At 35.8% G+C, this 25,468-nt stretch overlaps 1 protein-coding gene across 1 annotated transcript in view; it reads left to right on the top strand.

Moving 5' to 3' along the window:
• The window catches only part of COL25A1 (collagen type XXV alpha 1 chain), a 504,164-nt gene that overhangs the window by 279,150 nt on the left and 199,546 nt on the right, over window positions 1-25,468 (top strand). Inside the window, exons 3-4 of the mRNA XM_037830440.1 lie at window positions 1,227-1,271; window positions 10,325-10,332. Of these exons, the coding sequence (XP_037686368.1) occupies window positions 1,227-1,271; window positions 10,325-10,332 (53 nt within the window). The remainder of the gene's footprint in view (window positions 1-1,226; window positions 1,272-10,324; window positions 10,333-25,468) is intronic.

Here is a 25,468-nt window from a genome sequence, read left to right as displayed (position 1 = left end):
AGGCTGCTTCTCATGATTTCTCATAAAATTTCAATCAGTTTTATTGCTTGATTGTTTTTAACCTCTTACAAAACACAGATGGCCAGACTTATTCTGTGTAAAGTTTCGAGGGGAAACCAACTGGCCCACTGATGTTTTTATTTCTGATGATAGTGTTTCCATGTGGAAGCCAGTAGCTCAGGACCATACTGAGAGTCTGCTGAATACCAAGCCCTATGCTGCCTATGTTTTGAACTTTCTAGAGTTTGGAAGCCATCAGTCCTACTTAGCAGCTCATTCTTTAAAACCAGGCAGTTCTCTATTTTCCTTGGCCTTCTTCTTCCAGCAAATATTTTAAGACCACAATTCTCATTGTGGGCTCATTATTCTCTTCTATTTGCCTGAACCATTATTCAGAAGGAGCTATTCCTTCCCGAGGAAATGAAGACAGAATTTATATAATTGAGAATAATGGCTTGACAGCCATGAATGTCTAGACACTTGTGCTAAGTCTCATACATATTAGCTTGGTGGTCTTTACAGGAAACTCAATGAAAAAATTTTGTTTCCTCCTTTTTTTTAAATGGGATCATCATAAAAGGTAAATATTTATTGAATGACAAAAATGAGCTAGACCCTGAAGACTTATAGTAGCCGAGACTAATAGATATTACCTACACACTTTCCAGTTAAAAGGGATGTGATTTAAATTGAAATGGTCTCCATTATAGAAATTCCAAAAAATGAAAATTCACATTTAATAAAATGGAAATATTTGTAAAAATTACTTCCATTACTAATATATACAGTCAACTAACTGCTAACTAAATATTTTTAAGAGAATTCACAGTGGATCAGACTGAAAAGAAACCACTGCCATTTGTATATAGTACTTTCAATTATTAATTTGTTGAAAATTACAGAAGAAAAAATTCTTTCCTAAGAATCATGACATCTCAGCACCACCAACTTTCTCAGCAAAACTTTTCTTTATTGATGATACCCAAGCAGAAGGAACAAAATTGTGACTCTTCAGCATTCTTAAGTATACTAGATAGTTAGACATCAAGAACACCTTTTATAATTAATTGAAGCTTGAAAGTTACACTGAAACATGAAAGACAATGCTAACCATGTCAAATATTTGGTCCCTTTCTTGAAGTTGCTAGTTAAAAACAGATTACTAGCCATGTTGGAACCAGGAAAAAAGTTAAATCATGCTAAAACATTATTTTTCATTATTTCAGGCCCTCCAGGGAAGCGAGGTAAGAGAGGCCGAAGAGGAGAATCTGGTAAGTCTCTCTTTCAGCTGCTCTGTGCTATTCATGTTCTTGTTAGATCCCTGTATGTGTTCCTCCTAATTAATGATTGTATTGTCTTGTTGCAGGTTCTATGTGTGTGTTTAAATCTTGTCTGCTAGATAAAGAATGTTTTTTTTTTTTTTAATCTTCCCCATATTTCCACCAAACTGTAGGAAGGATATTTTACCAAATATTGTTAATTATACACAGTTTTGGTTTACCTTACTGTGTCAAGTCTGTCCTTCTTGTGTTCAATGGAGGGTTTCCTAGCTGCACACAGTGTGGTGGCAATATCCATGCTTCCATCTCTGTAGGTGGTCAGTAAATGTTTGTACGTTTTCTGCAAAAACATCTGCCTTGGGAAACTGGGGCACATGACTTGGAAAGTTTATTATTTTATCCAATTGACATGATTTTGTCAGGCTTTTACTCTCATTTCACAGTATGCAAATTTTTTTCTGACTATATAATTTTAGTGATAGCAGGAGCCTTAGTAGTCAATCTAGCACTTTCATTTTGTAGTTGAGAAAATAGAGGCCCAGAGCCTTCAGGGGATTTGGCCAAGGCAATGACATTTTTATGAAACAGGCTAATTGTCCTGACTCCCACTTCAGACATTTTTTGGTTTCAGGCCAAATCAATATATGCCAAGTAAACTAGAAAAGTCAAATTGAAAAAAAATTTAAACCAAGATATCCATGTGAGTGAGTGCACCTACTGTTTTATTTGTTTATAAAGTTTAAGATTCCAGAAATGTAAAAGATCATGTGAAAGCTCATCAGATCATCTATCCTTCCTTGCAAGATAAGAGGAAAAATTTAAAGTGTGATTGTAGAGTGCTGAGAAATGTTCTTTTCCAGTATTTTCTGGGAGTATTTATCAGTATTAAAAACAATCAATTGCCAAGCTTATCAAGACTAGCAGAAAGCAGACTGATGTTTTTTGCCCTCTTTCCCCTTTTGTAAAAGATGTCAAAGTAAAAGCTTATGAAAATCCATTAATTTGGGCTCCTTTCCTTCAAGAGTATTCTCAGAAGTCATCTTTAAAACTCATTTAATCTAAATAACTGGAAACATGTATAGCTATCACTTATGAACTCTGAATTTTTAAAATTGGGGATACTTTGTAAATTTGTTTTGAGGAAAAAAGAATTATAAACATTAGTGGAGCCAGGTAATCACTGAGTTGATACTTGTGTCAAAAGAAAGAAAGAGGAATAAAGATTCTATGGAGCCGAAGGTGACTCCATCAACATGGTGGCATAAGCATCACTCAAAAAAGCCTCCCAGAGATTTATGAATAAAAGGAAAAATTTCACTTGCTTTGAACTCTGAAGGATGGTAGAGACTGGAGAATGACTGCACAAATCCTGAATTGAGGAAACAGAAAATCTCAGGTAGGAGAAGCCCATCCTGGACTGCCAGTCTGTTCCCATTTCCCATCCCCTCACTTGATCCCACTCAGCTTGGGAGCCACACAGAGGCAGCAAGGTCCCAGGTCCCTCTCACCATGGACAGAGACCAAATCACAGCAGCAAGGTGGAACTCCACACATAGCCAGGCACAGGAACCTAAGTCTGCAGAGACCCAGATCAGAACACGAGCCACTGAGGAGTGCTGCATACAAAAGGGCCCACAGGCATGGGGTGGAGAAGAAAGACTGCCATAGAAAGCCTGGTAAGAATTGTGACCAATTCAGTTTCAGCCATCTGGGACACTTAAAGGCAAAATAGACTTTTCTGAAATGATCCACCTTTCTGATTTATCCCTCTGGTTCCCCAGGGCAGAAAACCCTAATGGAGAAGAAACCAGAGAGAGAAAAACTCACAGAATTAAAAGAAGGGAAGGGGGTAAAACGAACTTCTCTAAGGACAGGTCTCACAACTGAAAAAAAGTAAGCAAAATGGGGCATTGAGTGAGGGAAAGAATTTAAGAAATAATAGGAGCTGGGGAGAAAAGTCTGCACAAAAACAAACAGAACAGATCAAGATTCCCAGAGAAAAAACAGAGAAAAGGAAGGTCTCTCCTGGAGGTGAAACAATTGCACAGAATGTGCAATCTTAAAAATGGCATCACATATCTGGTGCAAGGATCAGATGAAGAAGAGCTGAGAAAATCTGAACAGTTAAACATGGGCTGTTCTAGTGGTCTAGAATAAGTTAAACCAAGCATCAAATAAGATACTTAACACAAAGCCAATCAACAACAAAACCCTAGACAAGAGGAAGAAACATACCTTCAGAGTAAACCCACTGAGAGAATCAAATGCCTAGACGTCAGCAAAAGACCACAAGCCATACTAAGAAACAGGAAGATATGGCTCAGTCAAGGGAACAACTTAAAACTTCAGAAAAGACTTCAAAGTTGGAACAACTAATCAAAGATATTCAAACATGTCCTAAATCAATTTGAGGAGATGAAGGAAAATATGCATAAAGACATAAAGGATATTAAGAAGACAATGTGTGAGCATAAAGAAGAATTTGAAAGTATAAAAAGAAACATAACAGAAATTATGGGGATGAAAGGCACACTAGAGATTAAAAATACACTAAAAGCATAGAACAGAAGATTTGAACAGGAAGAAGAAAGAATTTGTGAGCTAGAAGACAGGACAATCAAAATCATAGAGTCAGAAGAACAGATAGAGAAAAGAATAGAAAAAGTTGATCAGTGTCTCAGGGATTTGAGTGACAGCACAAAGCATACAAACATATGTCTCTTGGGTGTACCAGAAGAAGAGAAGGGAAAAGGACAGAAAGAAAATTTGAGGAAATAATGGCCAGAAACTTCCCAACTCTTATGAAAGATGTAAATATGCATGTCCAAGAAGTACAACATATTCCAAAAAGAATAAATCCTGATAGACCTACTCTAAGATATATACTAATCAAAATGTCAAATGCCAAAGATAAAAAGAATTCTGAAAGCAGCAAGAGAAAAGTGATTTGTCACATGCAAGTGCTCCTCACTCAGACTAAGTGCTGATTTCTGATCAGAAACCATGAAGGCAAGAAGGCAGTGGCATGCTATATTTAAGGTACTGAAAGAGAAAAACTGTCAGACAAAATTATTTTTGCAGCAAAACTGCCCTTCAAATATGAGAGAGAGTTTAAAGCATACACAGAGAAATGGAAACAGAGAGTTCATGAACAAAAGACTTGCCCTACAAGAATTACTAAAGGGAGTTCTGCAAGTTGAAAGGAAAAGACAGGAGAGAGTGGCTTGGAGTAGTGTGAAGAAATGAAGATCATCAGTAAGCATAACTAAAAGAGTAAATGCAAAACCCAACAGTACTATATCCTCAATACAGACTCCACTCTTTAATTCCTATAAGAATCAGAATACAGTTGAAGAAGAAAAAGACGTGTTTTCTGGTAATGGACATGCAAAATATAAAGTGGTATGGTGGGACAAAAACAACATAAAGAGGGCAAAAAGAGGGAAATGGGAGCAGAGAATGTGTGTGTTATTGAATCTAGGTTGGTACCTTTTCAAATTGGTAGATTATATATGTAGGTTGAGTAATATAAATCCCAAGGTAACCACAAAGAAAGTATTTTAAAAATGCACAGAAGCAGAAATGAGAAAATGTTCAGACACATCCCAAAGATCAGCTATACAATAAAGGAGGTTGTATTAAAGGAAAAAGGAGACAAAAAAAAAAAAAAAAAAAAAAAACAAAAGAAAAGAAAAGGAAAAAAAAAAAGATATGTCATATAAAAACCAAAGGACAAAATGGCTGAAGTAAGTACTGCCTTTACGGTAATAACAATGAATGTTAATGGATTAAACTCCCTAATCAAAAGACCCAGGTTGGTAGAGTGGAGAAAAAAGCATGATCCAACTATATGTTGTTTACAACCTTAGACAAACAGGTTGGAAATGGAAGGATGGAAAAAGATATGCCATGCAAATAGTAACCAAAAAACAAAACAAACAAACAAACAAAAAAACAACTGGAGTAGCTATACTAATATTGGACAAAGTAGACTTTAAGTCAGAAGATGTAACAAGAGACAATGAAGAACACTGTATATTAATGAAAGGGGATATTCTCCATGAAGAAATAACAATCATAAATAAATAAATATTTATGCACAGTGCCCCAAAACACATGAGGCAAACACTGGCAAAACTGAAAGGAGAAATAGACACTTCTATGATAATAGTTGTAGGCTTCAAAACACCACTCTCATCAATAGATAAAACATCTAGATGGACGATTAATACAGAAACAGAGAACTTGATGAATGAACTGAACCTAACAGACATATACAGAATAATGTACCCCAAAATAGCAGGATGTACATTCTTCTCAAGTACACATGGATCACTCTCTAGGATGGACCACATGTTGGGTCACAAAACAAATTTCAATAAATTTAGAAAGATTGAAATTAAACAAAGCATCTTTTCTGGCCATAATTGAATGAAGCTGGATATCAATAACAGGGAGAGAACTAGAAAATCCACAACATTTCAAAGTTAAATAACATTCTCTTAAACAATCAGTGGGTCAAAGAAGGAATTGCAAGGGAAACCAGTAAATATCTTGGGACAAATGAAACCAAGAATACAACATATCAAAATTTATGGGATACAGTGAATGCAGTTTGAAGAGCAAAATTTATAGCACTAAATGCTTATTTTAGAAAAGAAGAAAAAGCTAAAATCAAAAACCTAAGTGCATGCCTGAAAGAACTAGAAAAAGAACAGGAAATTAACCCCAAATCAAGCAGAAGGAAAGAAATAACACAGATTAGAGCAGAAATAAGTGACATTGAGAATAAAAAACAAACAAACAAACAAACAAAAACAGAAAGAATTATCAAAATCAAAAGTTTGTTCTTTGAAAAGGTCAATAAATTTGACAAATCCTTAGCTAGACTAATAAAGAAAAAAAGAATATGCAAATAAATGAAATCAGAAATGAAAAGGGGGTCATTACAACTGACCCAACAAAAATAAAAAGGACCCTTAGAGAATACTATGAACAATTGTTTGCCAAAAAATTAGATAATGGACAATTTCCTAGAAACTCACAAACAACCTACACTGATTCAAGAAGAAATGGAAGATTTCAATAGGCCAATTACAAGTAAAGATATTGAACCAGTCATCATAAAACTTCTAATATAGAAAAGCCCAGAATCAGATGGCTTCATAGGTGAATTCTATCCACCATTCCAAGAAGAATTAATACCAATCCTGCCTAAATTCTTACAAAAAAATTAAGAGGAGGGAACACTACCTAACTCATTCTATGAGGCCAACATCACCCTAATACCAAAGCCAGATAAAGATACTAAAAGAAAAGAAAAGTGCATACCAATTTCTCTTATGAATATATCTGTAGAACTCTTCAACAATGCATGCAAATCAAATCCAACAACACATCAAGAGAATTATATATCATGATCAAGTGGGTTTTACCCCAGGTATGCAAGAGTGGTTCAACAAAAGAAAATCAATCAATGTAATACATCACATCAACAAAATGAAGGGAAAAAAAAAACATGATTGTTTCCATTGGCGCAGAAAAGGCATTTGACAAAAGTCAGCAACCTTTCTAGATAAAAACACTTAGAAAAATAGGAATAGAAGGAAGCTTCCTCAATATGATAAAGGGCATATAGGAAAAACCTACAGCTAACTTCATACTTAATGATGGAAGACTGAAAACTTTCCTTCTAAGATCTTAAACAAGACAAGGATGCCCACTGTCACCATTGTTATTCATCATTATACTGGTAGTTCTTGCCAGAGCAATTAGGCTAAATAAATAAATAAATGTCATCCAAATTAGAAGGGAAGAAGTAAAACTTTCACTGCTTGCAATAACATGATCCTATATATACAGCAAGTCCCAAAAAATCGGCAACAAAGCTACTAGAGCTAATAAACAAATTCAGTAAAGTGGCGGGGTATAAGATTGATGCACAAAAACCAGTAGTGTTCCTATCACTAGTAATGAGCAATCTAAGGAGGAAATCAAGAAAAAAAGTGGATTCACAATAGCAATGACAAGAATCAAATATCTAGGAATAAATTTAACCAGAAAACTGTTTAAAACTACAAAACATTGCTAAAAGAAATCAAAGACCTAAATAAATGGAAGGACATTCCATGTTCATGGATAAAAAGATTAAATATTGTTAAGATGGCAATTCTACTCAAAATAATTTACAGATTCTACTCAATCCCAATCAAAATTCCAACAGCCAACTTTGCAGAAATGGAAAAGCCAATCATTGAATCTATTTGAAAGGATAAGTGTTCCTGAATAGCCAAAAACATCTTGAAAAAAGAGGAACAAAGTTGGAGGATTCACACTTCCTGATTCTAAAACATTTTACAAAGCTACAATGGTCAAAACAGCATGGTACTGGCACAAGGATAGATATATTGACCAATGGAATCAAATTGAGAGTTCTGAAATAAAGTCTCACATCTCTGGCCAATTGGTTTTAGACAAGGCTGCCAAGTTCTCATATTTGGGAAAGAGTAACCTCTTCAACAAATGATGCTGGGAGAACTGGATATCCGTATGCATAAGAATGAAAGAGGGCCACTATCTCACACCGCTATCTCAAATATGTTAATTTAAGAGCCAGGACTATAAAAATCCTAGAAGAAAATGTAGGGAAGCAAAATAGATAAATGAGACACCTCAAAATTAAAATGTTTGTGTATCATAGTACTTTCTCACAAAAGTGAAAAGACAACCTATTCAATGGGAGAAAATATTTGGAAACTACGTATCTCATAAGGGTTTAATATCCAGATTATATAAAGAAATCCTGCAACTCAAAAATAAAGAGACAACCCAATTTAAAAATGGACAAAAAACTTGAAGAGACATTTCTTCACAGAGGATGTACAAATGGCTAAAAATCATGTGAAAATATGCTCAACATCACTAGCTAGCAAGGAAATGCAAATCAAAACCACAGTGAGATGTCATTTCACACCTACCAGAATTGCTATGATTAAAAAAACAAAAAATTGCAAGTGTTGGATAGGATATGGAGAAATAGGAACATTCATTCATTGCTGGTAGGATTGTAAAATGATGCAGCCACTGTGGAAGACAGTTTGGCAGTTCCTCAGGAAGCTAAGTATAGAATTACCATATGACTTTGCAGTCCCGCTACTAGGTATATATACCCAGAAGAATTGAAAGCAGGTACTCTCAGATATTTGCACACTGTTGTTCATAGCTGCAATATTTACAATTGCCAAAAATGGAAGCAACCCAGGTTGCTAAATAAAATGTGGTATGATAATGTGGATAAATAAAATGTGGTACATACATGTGATGGAATATTATACAGCTATAAAAAATGAATGAAGTCCTGAAGCATGCAACAACATGGATGAACCTTGAGAACATTATGCTGAATGAAATAAGCCAGGCACAAAAGGGCAAATATTGTATGATCTCACTGATATGAACTAATTATAAGCAGCTAACTCATCAAGTTAGAATTTAGAATATAGGTTAGCAGGGAATAGATTGGAGTAGGGAATGGGGAGCTCATGCTTAATTTGTACAGAATTTCTATTCAGGTTGATTATAAAGGTTTGGAAATGGATGGCGGTGACGGCAACTCATTATTGTGAGTGTAGTTAACAGCACTGAACTATGTATATGAATGTGGTTGAAATGGGAAGTTTGGAGGTCATATGTGTTACTAGAATGAAATTTCAAGGTAAAACATGGGACTGTATAACACAGTGAACCCTGTTGTGGTTGATGGACTGGGGTCAATAGTACAAGTATAAGGTTGAGTTATAACAAACATACAATACTGTTACAAATTATTAGTAATGGGGTGGCATATGGGGGAAAATACACCTAATGTAAAACATGGACTATATTTAATAGTACTATTTCAATATTCTTTCATTGATTGTAAGAAAGGTACCATACTAATGCAAAATGTCAACAATAGGGGGTATATTGCAATGCTGTATTTTGTACATGGGTTTTCTGTAAACCTACATCTCCTCTAATTAAAAAAATATATATATTTTAAGAAAACAGTGTGCTAACTGAAAGAAACTAGACACAAGTACTACATATTTTATGATTCCATTTATATTAAATGTAAATTTAAATAAATGTATAGATACAGAAATAGATTAATGGTTATGTAGGGCTGGAGAAGGGTAGAGAGATTGAGAGGTGATTGCTATAGGGTATGGGATTTTTCTTTTTGGAGTAATGAAATGTTCTAAAATTGAGTGTGGTGATGAACACACAACTCTGTGATTATACTAAAAACCATTGATTGTATGCTTCAGATAGACTGGTGTGTAATATATCTCAATAAAACTGCTTTTTAAAAAGGCAAAAAAGAGGATTGAGAAAAATGAATTTTGTACTTGTACAAAGCTTTATAGAAAATATAAAAGGTAATGCCCAACAATATTTAGGCTACTTGGAACTGGTGTTTGTAATTGGGCACATCATGTGTGAAACATTGAAATCCTCTTAGGATTTGCCTGTAGTTTGATAAGAATACATAGTTTTAAAGAAACCTAAAGAAATGTTAGGACTTAGTCTTTTATATGTGCAATACTGTTGAATGGAAAACATTCTTAGAACAAATGATGGAAACATTTCTGATTTGGGCACTTTACTAATCAAGAAGTTATATATCAGTTACTCTATAACTAGTCTATCATAAATGACCTCAACTCTTTCTGATTCATATTTTACCTAAAATTTTAGGTTTATAAATTACAGTCTTTACCTAAAGGTATGTGAACCCTTCATTTATCTATAGATAAATAGAAGGGAATCAGGGAATCAGAGTTTTATGTGTTATGTGTACATACATTTTCTAAGAAGGACTCAAAAGGGCCTACGATCTAAAAAAGATTAAGGATCACTAAATCCAATATGGCTTTCATGTCCTTTGTATTGTGCTGATGGTTTTAATGATGCTTTAATCTTTAATTTACTCTTAATATTTTGCATATTCACTGGTTTTTCTCCCCCTTTTTTTTCCTCTCTCTACCTCCCTTTCCCCATAGGTCCTCCTGTAAGTATATTTGCTGCAGTTTGGCTCTTCTACATTAATCAGGATCACGTATGTTAAAACTTTGTAAAGATATCAAAATATAATCTGTATTTCAATTATAAAAGTGTTACCAACCTCTTAATAGTTACTTAAATGGGATAACTGAACATTGCTTGGCAAATTATTTTTATATATACTCTTTCGTGATCGTGTGATAGTTTGGATTGCAATATTTGTCAATTAAAAAAAAAACTTTTATTTTTGATATGATCACAAACCAATCACTCTCTTGAGGCTTTTGGAATAATTTATGAAGATCCTGATTTTAAATGTTTTTTGTGGAATTCTGAGATTTCTTTTGCAAGCAAATCTCCAAGCTATTTCACACTTCTTTTTTCATCTGTTTAAGCTTGTATATGAAATATTTGCATTTGCCAGTCCACCAAACGTAGATGGCAATAGGATCTTGGAAATGATACCCCCTGAGGGCTTGGGCCAGTATTCTCTCCTTAGGCCATGCTCTCTTTGAAGTCTGTTGGAGTTTTGCCTGCATAAAGAGTATGAGTTGGAGTCCTTGGAGAGTTTCACTTTCTTTTTTCTTTCCTTGGGTAGGTCATAGCTGCAGCATTCCAGTCTGCTTTGCACTCACAGGAACAGATTATCTTGTCAGCTTTGAGCTAGATGTGTTTTTGAGTAATATCCTGGATATCTGTTGTCTGACCCCAGTGTTTATTCTGGGTACTGTGCGTTTACGGTAGCAATGATCATTGGCCTTGAGATATTTTCTCATTCCAGATAGCCAGTTTGCTCCAGGGTTCACAGACTCCACATTGGCAACTTATCTAACAGGCCAGCGTGGTCCAGGGAGAGGGCTTAACAGATCCTCGTTTACTTTATTCAGAGGAAGCATTGGCTTCCAAATATCTTTTGCAGTCTTCCTGCCACATTAAAGGATGGGCCATAAATCATGTTAGAAATGACTTTCCTTTGACTTTCAACTCTTGCTTAATGCTAGACAGATGGCATGCCCCAGGTCTAGGAGCCTTTTCTCTTTGACTTCATATTTAAGCTTCTGTCTTTAAAACTAGAAACAAACCATTACTACCCAGAGGAAACTCTGGAGATTACAGCTAGACTGTAGTGTTCAAGGCGTCTTTTCCTGGATGTAAGTATTAGGCATGCCAAAAGGTAGTTAAATTTCATTTCTGTCTTATAATGACCTTCAGTTTTCTAGAATTTCCTCTTTGGTCCCTTACAAATTTAGGCAGCCATATAGCTTTTGCTTTCTTGGGGCTATCTGAATTCTCTACCTGAAGATTTCAACTGTACTTCCTTTTCTTGCTGTATAAAAAAGAAAGGAAACTAGTATTTATTAAGCCCCTACTATATGGTAGGCATTATTCTAGGCACTTTACATGCATGATTTAATTTTGTTCTCACAACAACCCTCTGATGTTACTCTTTCCATTGTTCAGTAAGGAAATTGAGGCTCAGAGCGGTTAATTGTGAAAAATTGCATAGTTAGATGGTTTGCCAAGTTGGGCTCCAATTAGATATGTCTGATTTTAAACCCCTTTCACTTATCATGGTATTCCCTATGCCTTACAAATTATAAGCATGCTATAATATGGATAATTGTTAGACAGGTTTGGAAGGCCATGGGTCAATTTATATTCCTTCATGCAAATAATTACATATAATAAAAGCATGACCTAAAGTGTAAAATGGCTAATCTAAAAAACAAGCATTAATACTGCCCCACTGCATTTTAAAGAAGTTATAATGTGTTTAACAAAGTGCATCAAAATCAAGAAATGAGGTATAATCATGAGTTTTCATATTGACTGAAAGATAAATCAAAGAAGTAGCTGCCTTCCATCAGATTTTGCTATAGAGTAGATGGCCCATTTTAATTTCCTGGCTGCTAAAATAAATACCATACGATGGGTTGGCTTAACAACAGGAATTTATTCACTCATGGTTTCGGAGGCTAAAAGGCTTGCTTCCTCCCAGCATCAGTATCTTCTGGCTGGCCAACAATCTTTGGGGTGCCTTGGCTTTTCTATCACATGGCAATGCACATGACAGCATCTTCCCCTTTCTCCTCTGGGTTCTGATGACTTCCAGTTTCCAGCTGCTCCCCGTGGCCTCTCTCTCTGTGGCCTTTATAAGCCCCTCCAGTGATAGGATTAGGACCCATCCTGATTCAGGTGGGCCACATCTTAGCTGAAATAACCTCACCAAAAGGTCCTATTTACAATGAGTTCACACCACAAGAATGGATTGAGATTAAGAACATGTTTTGCTGGGGTATATGACTCCACGCTATGACATGGCTTTATAACAATTTTGGTTGTGTTTCTTGCATATGAATAAAAATTAATGAGGAGCAGCATCATCACGACTAGATAGATTTAATAACAATATATTTAGGTGGAGGCAATATCCAACTACTGAAAATTTAATTTTAGTGACTAGACTATTCCTATTTTTAGTATTATTTTCATTTATGTGTATTTTTGTTGTTGTTGTTTTACCTCTTTTCCATGAACTGAAATCGAATGGTTTCTGCAATGTTATTTTCAGGAAAATTTTACTTTCCTAATTTTGTGTTTTTTAGAAAGTATTCAACTATCTTCACAAATAAGAAATTGGGTAAAATATCAAGGCACATGTTGCTATTTTAACTGCAATTGCCCTTGCCTTCATTCTATAAACTAAATGTAATGAACAAATGTGTCCAAGATGTTAAATAGTGTTGCTCCTAGTGAGCAATCATTGGGACAGAACCTGTATCAAGTGAGTTCTTAGAGCTTCCTTCTATCCCTGAGCTTCTGTAGAGCTGTGGCTTCATGTGCATAGAGGATTTAAGGTGTAACTTGGTGTCTTTAAATGTGTTTTCTGGTCATTTTGCTTCCATTTTTCTACAAAATATGCTCTAATAGTGCAAAAAAAACAATGTTAGGGCACTCATTTAAATAAACAAACAAAGGGCTCCTTGGCTCAGGTGAAATGGCAGATTTAATTTTTACTGAAAGTCATCTTTTTTCATTGTCATTGTGAAGTAATGCTCTCAAGTAAGATTTTCAAAAATCCATATTGAATTATAAAATTTAAGCGAGTATCCTTTTCATTTGCATCTGCGTTTGATATAGATTTGGAAAACATGGATATATTCCAGTAGACTTACGTGTGGCTGTTTCTTTTTCAGTTTCTCTTTCTTGCATATTGTGATAATTTATAATTTAAAACTTGAATTACAACTTGAATAAGATCCCACATATCAATTTACTTTCTAAGAAGCTATTCAGCATATTACTCAGCCTTATCCATTTTGACAAAAGGATATTGCTACTATAGGAGTCTCAGCTACAAAAGGCAGCAATGGAGCAATTTTATGATAAAGTATATAATTTATTTTTATGTGAGTATCAGATGCCTTTTTCCTATTTTCTTTCTCTTAAAGATAACATGTATTAAATTATTGCTCTGAAGAACTCCATGCAAATGCTTTGAGCACCTAGCTCGGATATCACAAATGAATTTGCTAGAATGATTTGCCTGACCATTTTGTTACCTGAATCCAGATGACATGAAATTGCACCTTCTATTTTTGGATATTTAAAAAATAAAGGCATTCATGTTTCAATAAGAAGCAAAGAGTTTAATCAAAATTTGCAAAATTATTTCAGTTTTCAAATGTAGCAACTGTTGCAATTAGTTTTGACCTTTTTTAGAGTTAATGTGGGGCACACTCTCTCAGTCCTTTTCTCTCAAAAGGAAGTGCCTTTCTAATATTCACAGGTCAGAGAATGAGGCAAGTCCTAGAATTGTAGCCAGAAAAGAGTCAGGAGACCTGTTTTAACTGGATTTGTAGCAATCTATCAAGCCCTATAAGTATGCTTGACTGACAGAGATATGATGTTTTTGTTGGTAGCCAGAGCCCTCGGAGGTGTGAAATGTGACGCTGTCATGCAGCCTGTTCTTTCCCGCCCGCCTTCAACAATTGTCAACTCAGTTTGAACCCTAGATTCTTGTTGACAGATGAATGAAGCAGATTTAGCCAAGTCAAACTTGCAATGCTATTTTTGCCAATGTGGTAGATGGATTAGGAAAAGAAATCTCCAAAGAGCTTTTCAGTAGAAAACTTCAATGTCTTTATTTCATATTGGAAAAAAAATATGATTTTTAAGTCAATAATAAATCTTTTCCAGATATACTAATAACTATAATGTATAGTAACTGCCTACCATATGCCACTTTACACACCAATTCTCCTCCTAGCCATATGAACTAGAGATTTATTAGACCCATTTTGCAGAGGAAGAAATCGAGGCATGGGAAGATCAAATAATTTTCCCAAGATCTCACATATAGCAGGAGGTAGAGCTGGGATTTGAATGCAGATGTCTCTCTTTAAAGCCCCATTTTCCCTCATATTTCTACAGTATGTTTTTCAGGCAAGTAAGATTTAAATTTTATTACCTTCTTTGTAGTATCTCCTTTGTTATGTCTTATCCTACCCTCTATCATATATGGTTCATATTGAGCTTTCTTAGTTATCTGTGGATTGTGCATCTTGTATGTGTTCTTTCATGATGCTAGTTACTCAAAGTATCCTATAAGTTATTTAATTCTCGTCTTTTGGAAGCAAATAGTGTGGAAGTACAAGCTTTAGCTCCTGAGTCAAGAAAGCTGGGTATAAAATTATCATGGACTATTTTAGCAAATGTTCTCTTAATTTCTTTTTTGTTATATTCCTGCTTAAATACTCAAACATTTTGACTTTTTCTGAGATTCAACAGTGTACTATTAAATGTATAGTGACTGTTATTTGCTCCATAATAATAGGGTATTATTATTGGTGGAGGGCATAAATCATTTACTTGTTAGAAGCAGCTACTGCTAAATACCAGGTGGATAGATAACATTCACATGCGGTCACCATAACAAACCAAGAAAACAAACAAACACCTGGAGAATTTATTTGTGGCTGCTTGCAGACAGTTACAACCAAATGACCATGGGCTGTCTCAGAAGAGATTCTCATTTTAGAACCCTACACACTGGTTTATTTCTTGGAAGAAAAGATAGGAAAAGAGAATGTAACTGTGAACTCTTACATGGAATAGATTCCTCAGTGTCTTTTTATGTCTTCTGACCAAATAATTTTTGAGTGCTCCAGGCTGCCACATCTGTAGCACTGTGTTCAGTGGCATTTTGTTTCAATACCTCCTCTGCTATTATTCACAAAGCCTTAGTGCCAGGTTAAGCAGAACTTTGGAGTCCTGGAAGTGACAACAGTAATGGGTAAAACCTTGCAAATTGGGATAAATAAGGGCATTTATTTTAAAAAGTAGAAGAAAAAATAGACTTTAGAAATATTGACAGTATTTTTCTAACATTATTTTCTTGTGGTCTATTTCTGGATACCATCTGTGTTAAAATAACTTTAGCTCTTAAGGCAGACAAACTCTGAAATATTACAAGAGAAATGTATTTCTCAGATATGGCAAGGGGCAATGCTTCATGCAAGGACCCAAACTTTTGGAGACTGTCATCTTTAACATGTGTCTTTCAAGGTCACCCTGGGCTGAGACATATATCCACCACAGAAGGGAAGAAAAGGAGTGGAGGGTCAGATGGGGTAATTTTATGGACCAGTACTGGTAGTGGTTTATATCACTTCTGATGACATTCCTTTGGCAAGAATCGAGTCACAGGTTCACATCTTACTGCAAGGGAGGTAAAGAAATGTAGCTGTCTGCTCAGAAGGAAAGGTAAAATGATTTGATGAACAGCCAGTTTGCTCTCTCTGGAAGTAATTTCATAAGAAATAAAAAGAACTAAAAACAGTCAGAGAGATGTACATAGGTCCATCAGTTGGATAATAATGTGGCCTCTGTCTTCTGTAACATTTTAGAGAAGAAAAACATTTATTAGAACTATTATCACTAGAACCTTTGACCAGGAAAATAAATAATAAGAAAGAGGTTAAAAAAGAGCAACACAAAAGTTGTGAGTGGTTTGGAAAAAGGGTACATTATTAATGCCTGACCATGAGCCAAAGGCCTCCCAGCTACTTCATGACCTGGGTGATAGTGAAGTCTTTTCATTTTCATGCACAAACCAAATCTTTAAGCACCAACAGGCACTGTTGTGCCTTCTCTTTCTTCTCCCTACTGTTTCTCAGGCCACTAAGTGATTTCGCTATCTTGTACCTATCACAGCGTTGGGTCCAGGATGACCTCCTCAACTGGTTATTTAGGGACAATTCTGGTTCTCTCTCTTGTTTCATATTCCCAATTGTTTCATGCTTCTATTAATGCTTCTGTGAAAAAAAAATGACTAACACTTTGAGTCACTTTTATGAGATTGGAAGAAGGAGCAATTGCCATTCTTACGATTAGAACAAAAAAAAATTAGACTTATGATTAGAACAAAAAAAGTGAGAGCCTGGAGGTAAATCTTCTTTCCCAAGGATACTTGGTAGGTGAAATAAGAGAGAACTGAAAGAGTGTGTTTCTTTTTTTACTGAGAATAAAAAATACCAGGTAGCACAAGAGTCAGAATTTCTAAAGAGGAAATTAAAAAGGAAACTCTAAGCTTTAAAGTCTCTTTGCTGTTGGTTGCTGATTGGACACCTCCATACCTTTCTAATATCTATCTAATATCTATCTGCTGCCAAATGGGGTGTCACGTTACCTACTCCTGTTTTACTTTTTTATGATCAAATACTTAGTCATCTTCTTGAATTCTTAGGGTTGTCTGCTGATATAGACCTGTAAATATCTTACAGGACAAATGAGGGAAGCGACTATATGATGCCCATGAATTTGTGAAACAACAACTAGCCCTATTCTAGAAAGTCTCTCTAAAATAAATTCTTTTACAAAGCAGTTTGGACTCATTTTGAATGTTAATATTTTGAACAATGCTAAATGAGCAGTTCAAGGGTACATTGTTTCATCAAGAACAGCTAAGCATTTAATAATCTTCACAAGCGTGTGATTTCAGAGAAGAGCTCAATGTCCCCATATTTCCAAACCAGCCACTTAAAATGCCTGTGACAACGTCTTGTACAAAGAGTAGCTTCTGCTTAATTTCTGAGTATGTGAACGAACATCATGAAGTTGGCCTATATTTAGTCTAACTTAAATGACCTACTTGATCTGAATTAGGTCCTGGGCAATAATTTGGAAATAATTCCCTCCTTTAGCTATTAAATGAACTTTGATTCTTTTACTTTGGTAGAGTTTGGTGGAGTTAAAAAAGAACATCAAGCCATTGAATCTAAAGTCTCCCAGGTTACCTAAATGTTCTTATGTTGTTTTTATCCTTTTTAATGGTAATTTAAATGTACTTTTTATTTTCACATGCCTCCTTTTACCTTCTTAAAGTTCTTAAGATTAAATAAAATAAAACTTTTGCTTGTTTTGCTACTTGTTAATATCATCAGCCTCGAAGATACACATAAATATTTCCAGCTTTTATTTCTGTTATTTTTTATTAGAAAACATTTCTATATGATCAAGGAAATGAATAAAGGATGAAATAATAGGATTCAGAGGAGAGGTTTTAAAGGGATAATAATAATAAATTCATACAGATAGTTAAAACATAGAGCACATTTATTTACCGATTCACTAATCAACTTGTACTGAGTATCTATTATATGCTGTGCTTTCTGCTAGACGATAGGGATAAAAGAGAAAATAAGATGTGGTCCCCGTCTTCAAAGACCTTAGGGTCTAATGGAGAACAAAACAAAACCAAAGAATAGCAATAATATGTGAGGAGAGGTATGGTCAGCATAAGTCAAGGTGTGATTGGGGAATGGTTGAAGGATACATAGTCCAGATTTGGGGAGGGCGGAGACTGGGGATGCTTCTGGACCTAAGATAAGTTAGGAAGTTGTTGAAGTGAAAAGTCAAAGAGGTTATCCTTTTAGGAAGACCAGCATTTTCAAAGCCTTTAAAGCAAGGGAAAGAGTAGCATTTTTGGGAAACCGCTTACTAAATAAGGCTGAAATGAACAGCTCCAGGAGGAAGTAAATAGTAAGAGAAGATATCGAAGTAAGATGAGGCTGTGAAGGGCCGTGTATGCCATGCTAAGGAGTTATCCTGAAGGTATGCAGAGTCTTTGAAGGATTTAAGCAAGGTAGTGGCGTGGACAGATGAACAAGTTAGGAAGATCACTGTTGATTGGAGGAGAGCAGATGAGAAAAGAGAAATGATTAGGATACCAAGGTAGGTATTCAGGTGAGAAATAAAATGACCTGGAAGAATGATAGCACGGGAGATGTAGAGAGTAGGGCACATTCAGGTGACATTAATGCAGTGGAAATGGTAGAAATGAGTAACAAAACATGGGAGTGAAGAGAAGGACTATGAGGGGAAGTAGACATGACTCATACCTCTTTCTGGAGAATAAGAATGCCAGCCACTGGGTTAGAGAATAAAGAAGGAAGAGCTCGTCTGGGAAAGGAATGATGCTGAGGTCTGATTTGGAGTTGTTGAGTTTTAGATGCACTTGGGACATCCATGTGGAAATGTCCAGCAGCCAGCTGGCTATATGGTATTCTACTCAGGAGAGAGGTCTGAGCTGGGGAGAGGGCTTGAGGAATAATCAGAATATGTCGAGATGATTGTTGAAGTGATTGAAGCGGACGAGGCACCTCAGGAAGACTGTGTTGGATGAGAAGTGAGTGCAATGAGATCGAGACACACCTACCTCCACCACCAAGAGTTTACCATTTATGAAGTAGGTGGAAAAAGTGAAGTCCTAGAAGGAGACTGAAACAGTGCACAGAAAAGTTAGAGGAGAATCAGGACGTGCCAATGTCCTGGAAGACACAAAAGGAGAAAGACTCAAAATGAGCAGAGTGGTAGACAGGGTCAGACACCACAAATAGGCAAATAGGTTGAGGAATGAAAAGTGTCCTTTGCCAATAAAAAGGGCCTTGGTGATGTTTCTCAGAGCATTCCTGTGCACATTAAGTAACATTGCTTTGTTTCCCACTTTGGTCTGTACATATCAGCTTCTCAACCTTGGGTGAGTGATACGGATGTCTTAATACAAATCAACCACCACAAATCAATCCACATATCCTCTCTTTTGAAAATGTAATTAATTACTTCCACAACTTGAAGTAAGTATCGCATTTGGAATGGATGATGGATACAGTGCTAGTTTGCACCTCACAGCTTGTGAGCACAAAGGGAGGTCTCCTGTTTAGTTTCTTCCTCCCTCCCTTCTTTCTTTCTTTAAATAATTTTAAAGCTAAAGTCACTGTCTCTGACGGCTTTTAGTCTGGTTGAAGAGAAAAGCCTTCACCTATGTCCACTACTTAATAACCATATAATTCATTTTATGCTTAAGCACCAGGTGATTGAGCCAGAGAGAAACTAGTTCAGAAAGAGGAAGTTTTATTAAACATATGAATGGCTGGAAAATTTGGATCTTGAGCTGAGACTTGAAATATGGGAAATAACTGGATCAGTGAGGAAAGTGGAGAGTGGACAGATAGGTGGCAATGAGCTGCTGGACAGGCCAAGGTGGCTACTGTGGATGGAAGTAGTGGAGGTTAGCACATGAGGACCAGTTGGGATTCCATGTGGAGAATCTTGAGGGTCAGACTGAGCAATTTAAATTCTAATAGAGAAAGTAATGGGTGGCTGTTAGGCAATAAATGAAAGCTTATGTAGAGTGATTAGTCTCAGCGATTTGCAGGATAACATGTGGAGGAGACATGAAGAAAGTCTGGACGGGCTGAAGTTGTGCATAGGGAAGTCTTCATCTGAGAAAAGTTACCATGGAAGAGTTATAGGACTTATAGAATGGATAGGCAGGGAGAACAGAAGAGATTAAGATGATACACTTTCATGGGTGTATTAGATTTCTAGGACTTCCATAACAAATTACCATTAACTGGGTGGCTTAAAACAATGGAAATTTATTCTCTCATGGTTCTGGAGGCTGGAAGTCCAAAATCAAGGTGTCATCAGGGCCACGCTCCCTCTGAAGCCTCTAGAGAAGGATCTTTCCTTGCCTCTTCAAGCTTTTGGTGGTTGCCAGCAATCCTTGGCATTCCTTGGCTTGTAGCCACATCACTTTAATCTCTGCCCCTATTGTCACATGGCCTTCTCCCCTGTTATGTGTGTCTGTGTGTCTCTCCTTTTATAAATAGGCCAGTCATTGGGTTTAGGGCCCCCTCCAATCTAGTATGATCTCATATTAGCTAATTACATTTGTAAAGATCCTCTTACAAATAAAGTCACATTCCAAGATTCTGGGTGGACATGGATTTTGGGAAATACTATTCAACCTAGTACATGGGGAAAAAAGATTTTTGAGTTTGAGTTTTTGGTAAGATATCTAAGTGGATATATTATATGGACCTTGTGAGATACCAAGCTCTTCTCATTTGAACCACGAAAGTTTAATTTACTTGAGGATTTATTTTCTCGACACTGTATGGTTGGCAAGGTTGGAGTGGAAATATAAGCAAGAAGATACTCCTACAAAATGACAAATTAGTTAAAGGCTACAAAGAGTCAACTGGGTTTACTAATAAAAAGGGCCTTGGAGATGTCTTCAGATAAATGCCTTTTCAAGCCATACTTCAGATCCTTAATGAACATGCATAAATGTACCTTCACACTTGTCCTTTTATCTCCCTCTTCTCCCTCCTCACTGAATCCTTCCTCATTCTTCCTTTGTCCCTTTTCTTGTCTCAGCTTTCATATTCCATGTGTATAACCTTATAACCTTATACACCCCTGACTTGACAAGCATTCTTGGCTAATAGCGCAATACATTTAATGGAAAGTTCAGATCGATATTTGACTCTTATACCATACAAGTAGGCAGCACTGATAGTCATGCTCTATTTTACTGTAGATGTTAAGAGGGGCTCAGAGAAGGGGAGCAACATGCTTCCAACCACATGGATCATAAGTGGCATGTGGACAGCACAAAGATCTGGCATGCTCACATTTGCTCTTTCTACAGCAAGTAAATATAGAGCCACCCATTTTTTTGAGATAGTCCACAGAGGGTCTCTCCTGTTTGACATTTTTGAGGATTAAACATTTCTGGAAAACTGGCATTTGGAAAACATCACAGAGAAAGAGATACTGGTAACAGCATTTCTGCTGCCCAGAGCCCACACCATGATTCAGGAACAGGACAAAAGAGCCAGCAGGGCTGGCCAGGGGCAGAGTTGACCATCACTGAGGAGGCCGAGGCAGGCAGCACGGGCAGTCTGGGCTGCAGACCAACTGGAAAGGCAAGGGCTTGCCCTTCCTGAATGGAGTGCCATGGTGCTCTCTGTCCTCCTGGCTTTTGACCTGTCACACTTCACAGTGCTCCCTGGGCGGAGAAGAGAAATAGAGATAGGGAAGATAAAGTGTTGATGCAAAGTCGCTGAATCACCACTTCCTTCTGTTAGTAAACAATCTGAAGTCCATATTTGTGCAGTTAACCCATAGACAAAGAGGGATCGTGTTTGGCAGGCATAGTTGAAACCCAATCTGGAAACTGCAAATTTAAAAACAATTATTTTAAATTTCACATTGCAAACTTCCTTTTGGACGCTTCCATTAGCTACGTCTATGTTAGGATTTTCCTCTGAGAGTAGAAATATAAGCATTCCAGAGCTTTGTGTTGCCCAGACCCCATGGATTTTATAGGACACATGAAAGCATACTTTAGCCCTGTACTGCAGACACAGTGCTTTATTCTGATATATAATTTCATTCAACAGTAGTAGACACTCATACTTTGTCTCTTGATTTGCAGTTTTGGGAACAATTTCAACTTGCTCCCTTCCAGAGAATATTATTAACAACCAATTGGCGTACAGTTTCAGGCTTTTTCACAGAAGAGAGTGAGAATTGAAAGGGTGGATTAGAGAGTTCTCTACAGGCACCCAGATAATTTATGGCCCTTCTCTTGTAATGGCTGATTGTATATCTTTCACCATATGTAGCCTTCCATTTAGAACTCTTAATCAATGGTAAAGAATAAGAATTAGGTTTTAAAAACCATCCTTGGAGTGGAACTAATCAGCTTGTGGTTTCCTTTTAGGTAGTCCGACCATTATCCAATATGCCCTATATAGATCCTCTGATAGAAAATGACCTAAACTTCCACTTCCATTTGTGTCGATTATTTATCCTGACGTCCCCTTCACCTCCACCAAACCCTCTACTTTGAATATTAAAGTTAAGCCTCTAATCACTGAATCTCCATGTCTGGAAAGTTGATCTGGCAATGCCATTACATACAGACATACTTTGTACATAATATGGCATGTGCTGAAAAGAAATATTTTAGAATCCTTGTATTGTTTAGCAGTTTGAAAGTCAGGTGAAATTTGAGGATTTATTCCTCTGCCTAACTAGATCCCCTGGGTTTTATTTGTTAAGAATGTTATTTTCCCATAGGCATTAGCTCCCCTATTTGAAGGGAAAAAAATCCCTTGTTTTATCTTTAGTTTGGTAAGGTTAACAGAGTTTAGGAGGAGAGAATTTGAAAGCCATAAAGAAACTGATGGCAATTTCAGATCATTGGAACATTTTGAACAAAATGAAAAATTGCTTGACCTTGTATCAAATATCATAATTTGTAAGAAACTCACTATAGAAATTGTATATTTCCGATAATATGATGTTTCCTGTGTGAATATATTAATCAAAACCACAAGGCAAATCAATTTACATTGGGAAACAACCTCCTATCCATCATTATGAGAAGGGAAGCTTTTGTTTTGTCATTAGAAATTATCGTTAAAGGGTAGGCAATTTCTTTCATCACTATTAACTTGTAGAACTTTCAGTATTTTCTAGAAATTCCAATAACTAACGTACCTGGTTTGTTTTCTAGGCTTGTGTACTGTTAAAATTTAAATTAATTAGAAACCTGTCATTCATGTAAATTCTTATTGGAACTTGACCTGTCCCATTTCCCGGTAGTAGTAGCAACTCAAACTATTGCTGCAAAAACCTACTTTATTACTTTCAGTGATTTATAATGCTCTTGTTATATTGATACTAAATTAGACCCTATGTTAGGACAAGCATTCCTTTGGGATAGAGTTTTGATAGCAGTCAAGAGGATGGTTTATTTTAGAATGTTTCTTGTTTTGGGACTGTAAGTCAGCATTGCTTCAAGTATCAAATTTTTTCCTTGGTACATGCTGCTTTTGTTAACTGACAAGTAATTATAGCAAGTGGCATACTATTAAAATCACTATGTTCAACCTCTTAGAAAAGGATATCTCTTCTGTTAACGTCTTTGTTCTCACCTCATCTCACCCTATGCTTTCAAGTCTTTTAAATACCTTAGGATACCAAGAATAGCCTGATAATAAGGATAACCTTTAAGTTTTTATCCTAAATTACAGAGCTTCTTAATTTTAAATTGTAACCTAAAATAGCTAAGTGTTGTTTGACTTTATCAATCAAGAGCATCATAGGAAGCCCAGTAATATGAATATGCATGCATATATAAAACTCTAGTCCCTTGTCTCAACATCTAAACATCTAGAGATACATATAGTGTGATAATAAAAACCCCACCGTGTCATATTAAGTTTCAATATTTAACATTTATAGGCTTTTAATTTCTTTTTGATCAATTTAAAATGATGATCTTTAGAGAATGACCCAGGTATTGACTCTTCAATCAGAATATCTTTTGTAGCTCAAAAGTTTTCTGCTAAGTAGAAGAAAAAGTAGTTTTTAGAAGAAGGATCTTTTCTTAGATTTTATCTTGAAACCATGGAAAGTTTCAGAGGGCAAGAAATACTAAAATTCTAGAATTTTAGTTTCTGGGAGCCTCAGAGATTGCGTTTAAGTTTTCTCTGCATTTTTTTAAAATAAATGAGCTGAAAGTAGAGTCCAACGGTAATTTGAAGCAAGACATTGTCACTGACACAGAACTCTTCTGCAATGATGAAAATGGACATAATGAATGATGGTATACACTATGTTGTATCTAAATTAATTCATTTCTAAGGGAATATCTTTAGATACGATCCAGATTTTTAAAAGTTCACTTCATCAACGTTACCTTGCTATGTCTATTACAAAAAATCGTGTCTTCCTTAACTCTAGACAGTGAATTTTCCAGAAATGACATTTTTCACAGTTTATTGTGTTTTCATCATCATACCACAAACCACATCAAATATATTTCTGGAGTGACAGTGGTGCAGATGAGTTAGCCATGTGCATTCTATTTCTGGACTTGGAGGTTTAAGTTTCCTATGAGAAACAAGAACTTTTAGGTAAAAATATCTTTCGGTTTTGGGACAGCCATAATCTTTCCATTTTGTTTTTAAAATATGTATGTGGTTAAGAAATAGAAAAGAGTTTATTTCTTACTCCTTAAATAATGTTATCCTTTAATTGCTTGAATAAATCTCAGAATTTTGTTACTTGTGTTTTACTTTGTATTAAAGGAAAATAAAGTTGAGAGAGAGTTTGAGAATCTACTATTGATTTGAATTAAAATGTTTGAATAACTTGGCTTTATTTATTAAATATAATTGTATTTATCTTTTGGATTCAGATCTTTTACTAAGACAAGGTTAGTATCTGTGCAAATGAAAGAATTTCATTACAGAATGGCATACAGTTAAATGATACCAAATGTTTTGTGCAAAGGATATCACTATAAAATAAATTTTCTCTTTTTTTCTACAAAAGTTATAAGAAAACATGATACTGTAACATTATTAAATGAGTTTAATATTTCTTAGTCTTTTCTTACTTCATGGAATGGGAAATGCTGAAAAGAAGACTTTAGTTAAGAAAGGTAATAAAACCAGGGAAAATTTCTACACCCAGAAAAAGGCAAGTTAAACTTCATTCTCTAGGATCTCAAAGCAAAGGACTTCTAAATTTATTGTTTCCTTTGACAATCTGTGTCATGGTTTGCTTGAATTGCTTGTCCTCTCTCTTCTGATTCAGACTACCTTTTGCTATTCCTGCCTGTTATCACATGTCTGTGCAAGCAAGGGGACCAGATTCCATTGTACTACAGATCACTCATGTGGGAATATAAACAGGAGCTAAAAGATCCTGGAACTGCACTACACCTGCCCTCTGACATCGGTGAAAAACCCTCCCTCTGCTTAATGGCAGAACCA

This window comes from Choloepus didactylus, chromosome 3 (assembly GCF_015220235.1).
Source record: "Choloepus didactylus isolate mChoDid1 chromosome 3, mChoDid1.pri, whole genome shotgun sequence".
NCBI classification, from domain to species: Eukaryota; Metazoa; Chordata; class Mammalia; order Pilosa; family Megalonychidae; genus Choloepus; species Choloepus didactylus.
Note: the sequence above shows the minus strand (reverse complement) of the source record. Positions and strands in the feature narration are given on the sequence as shown.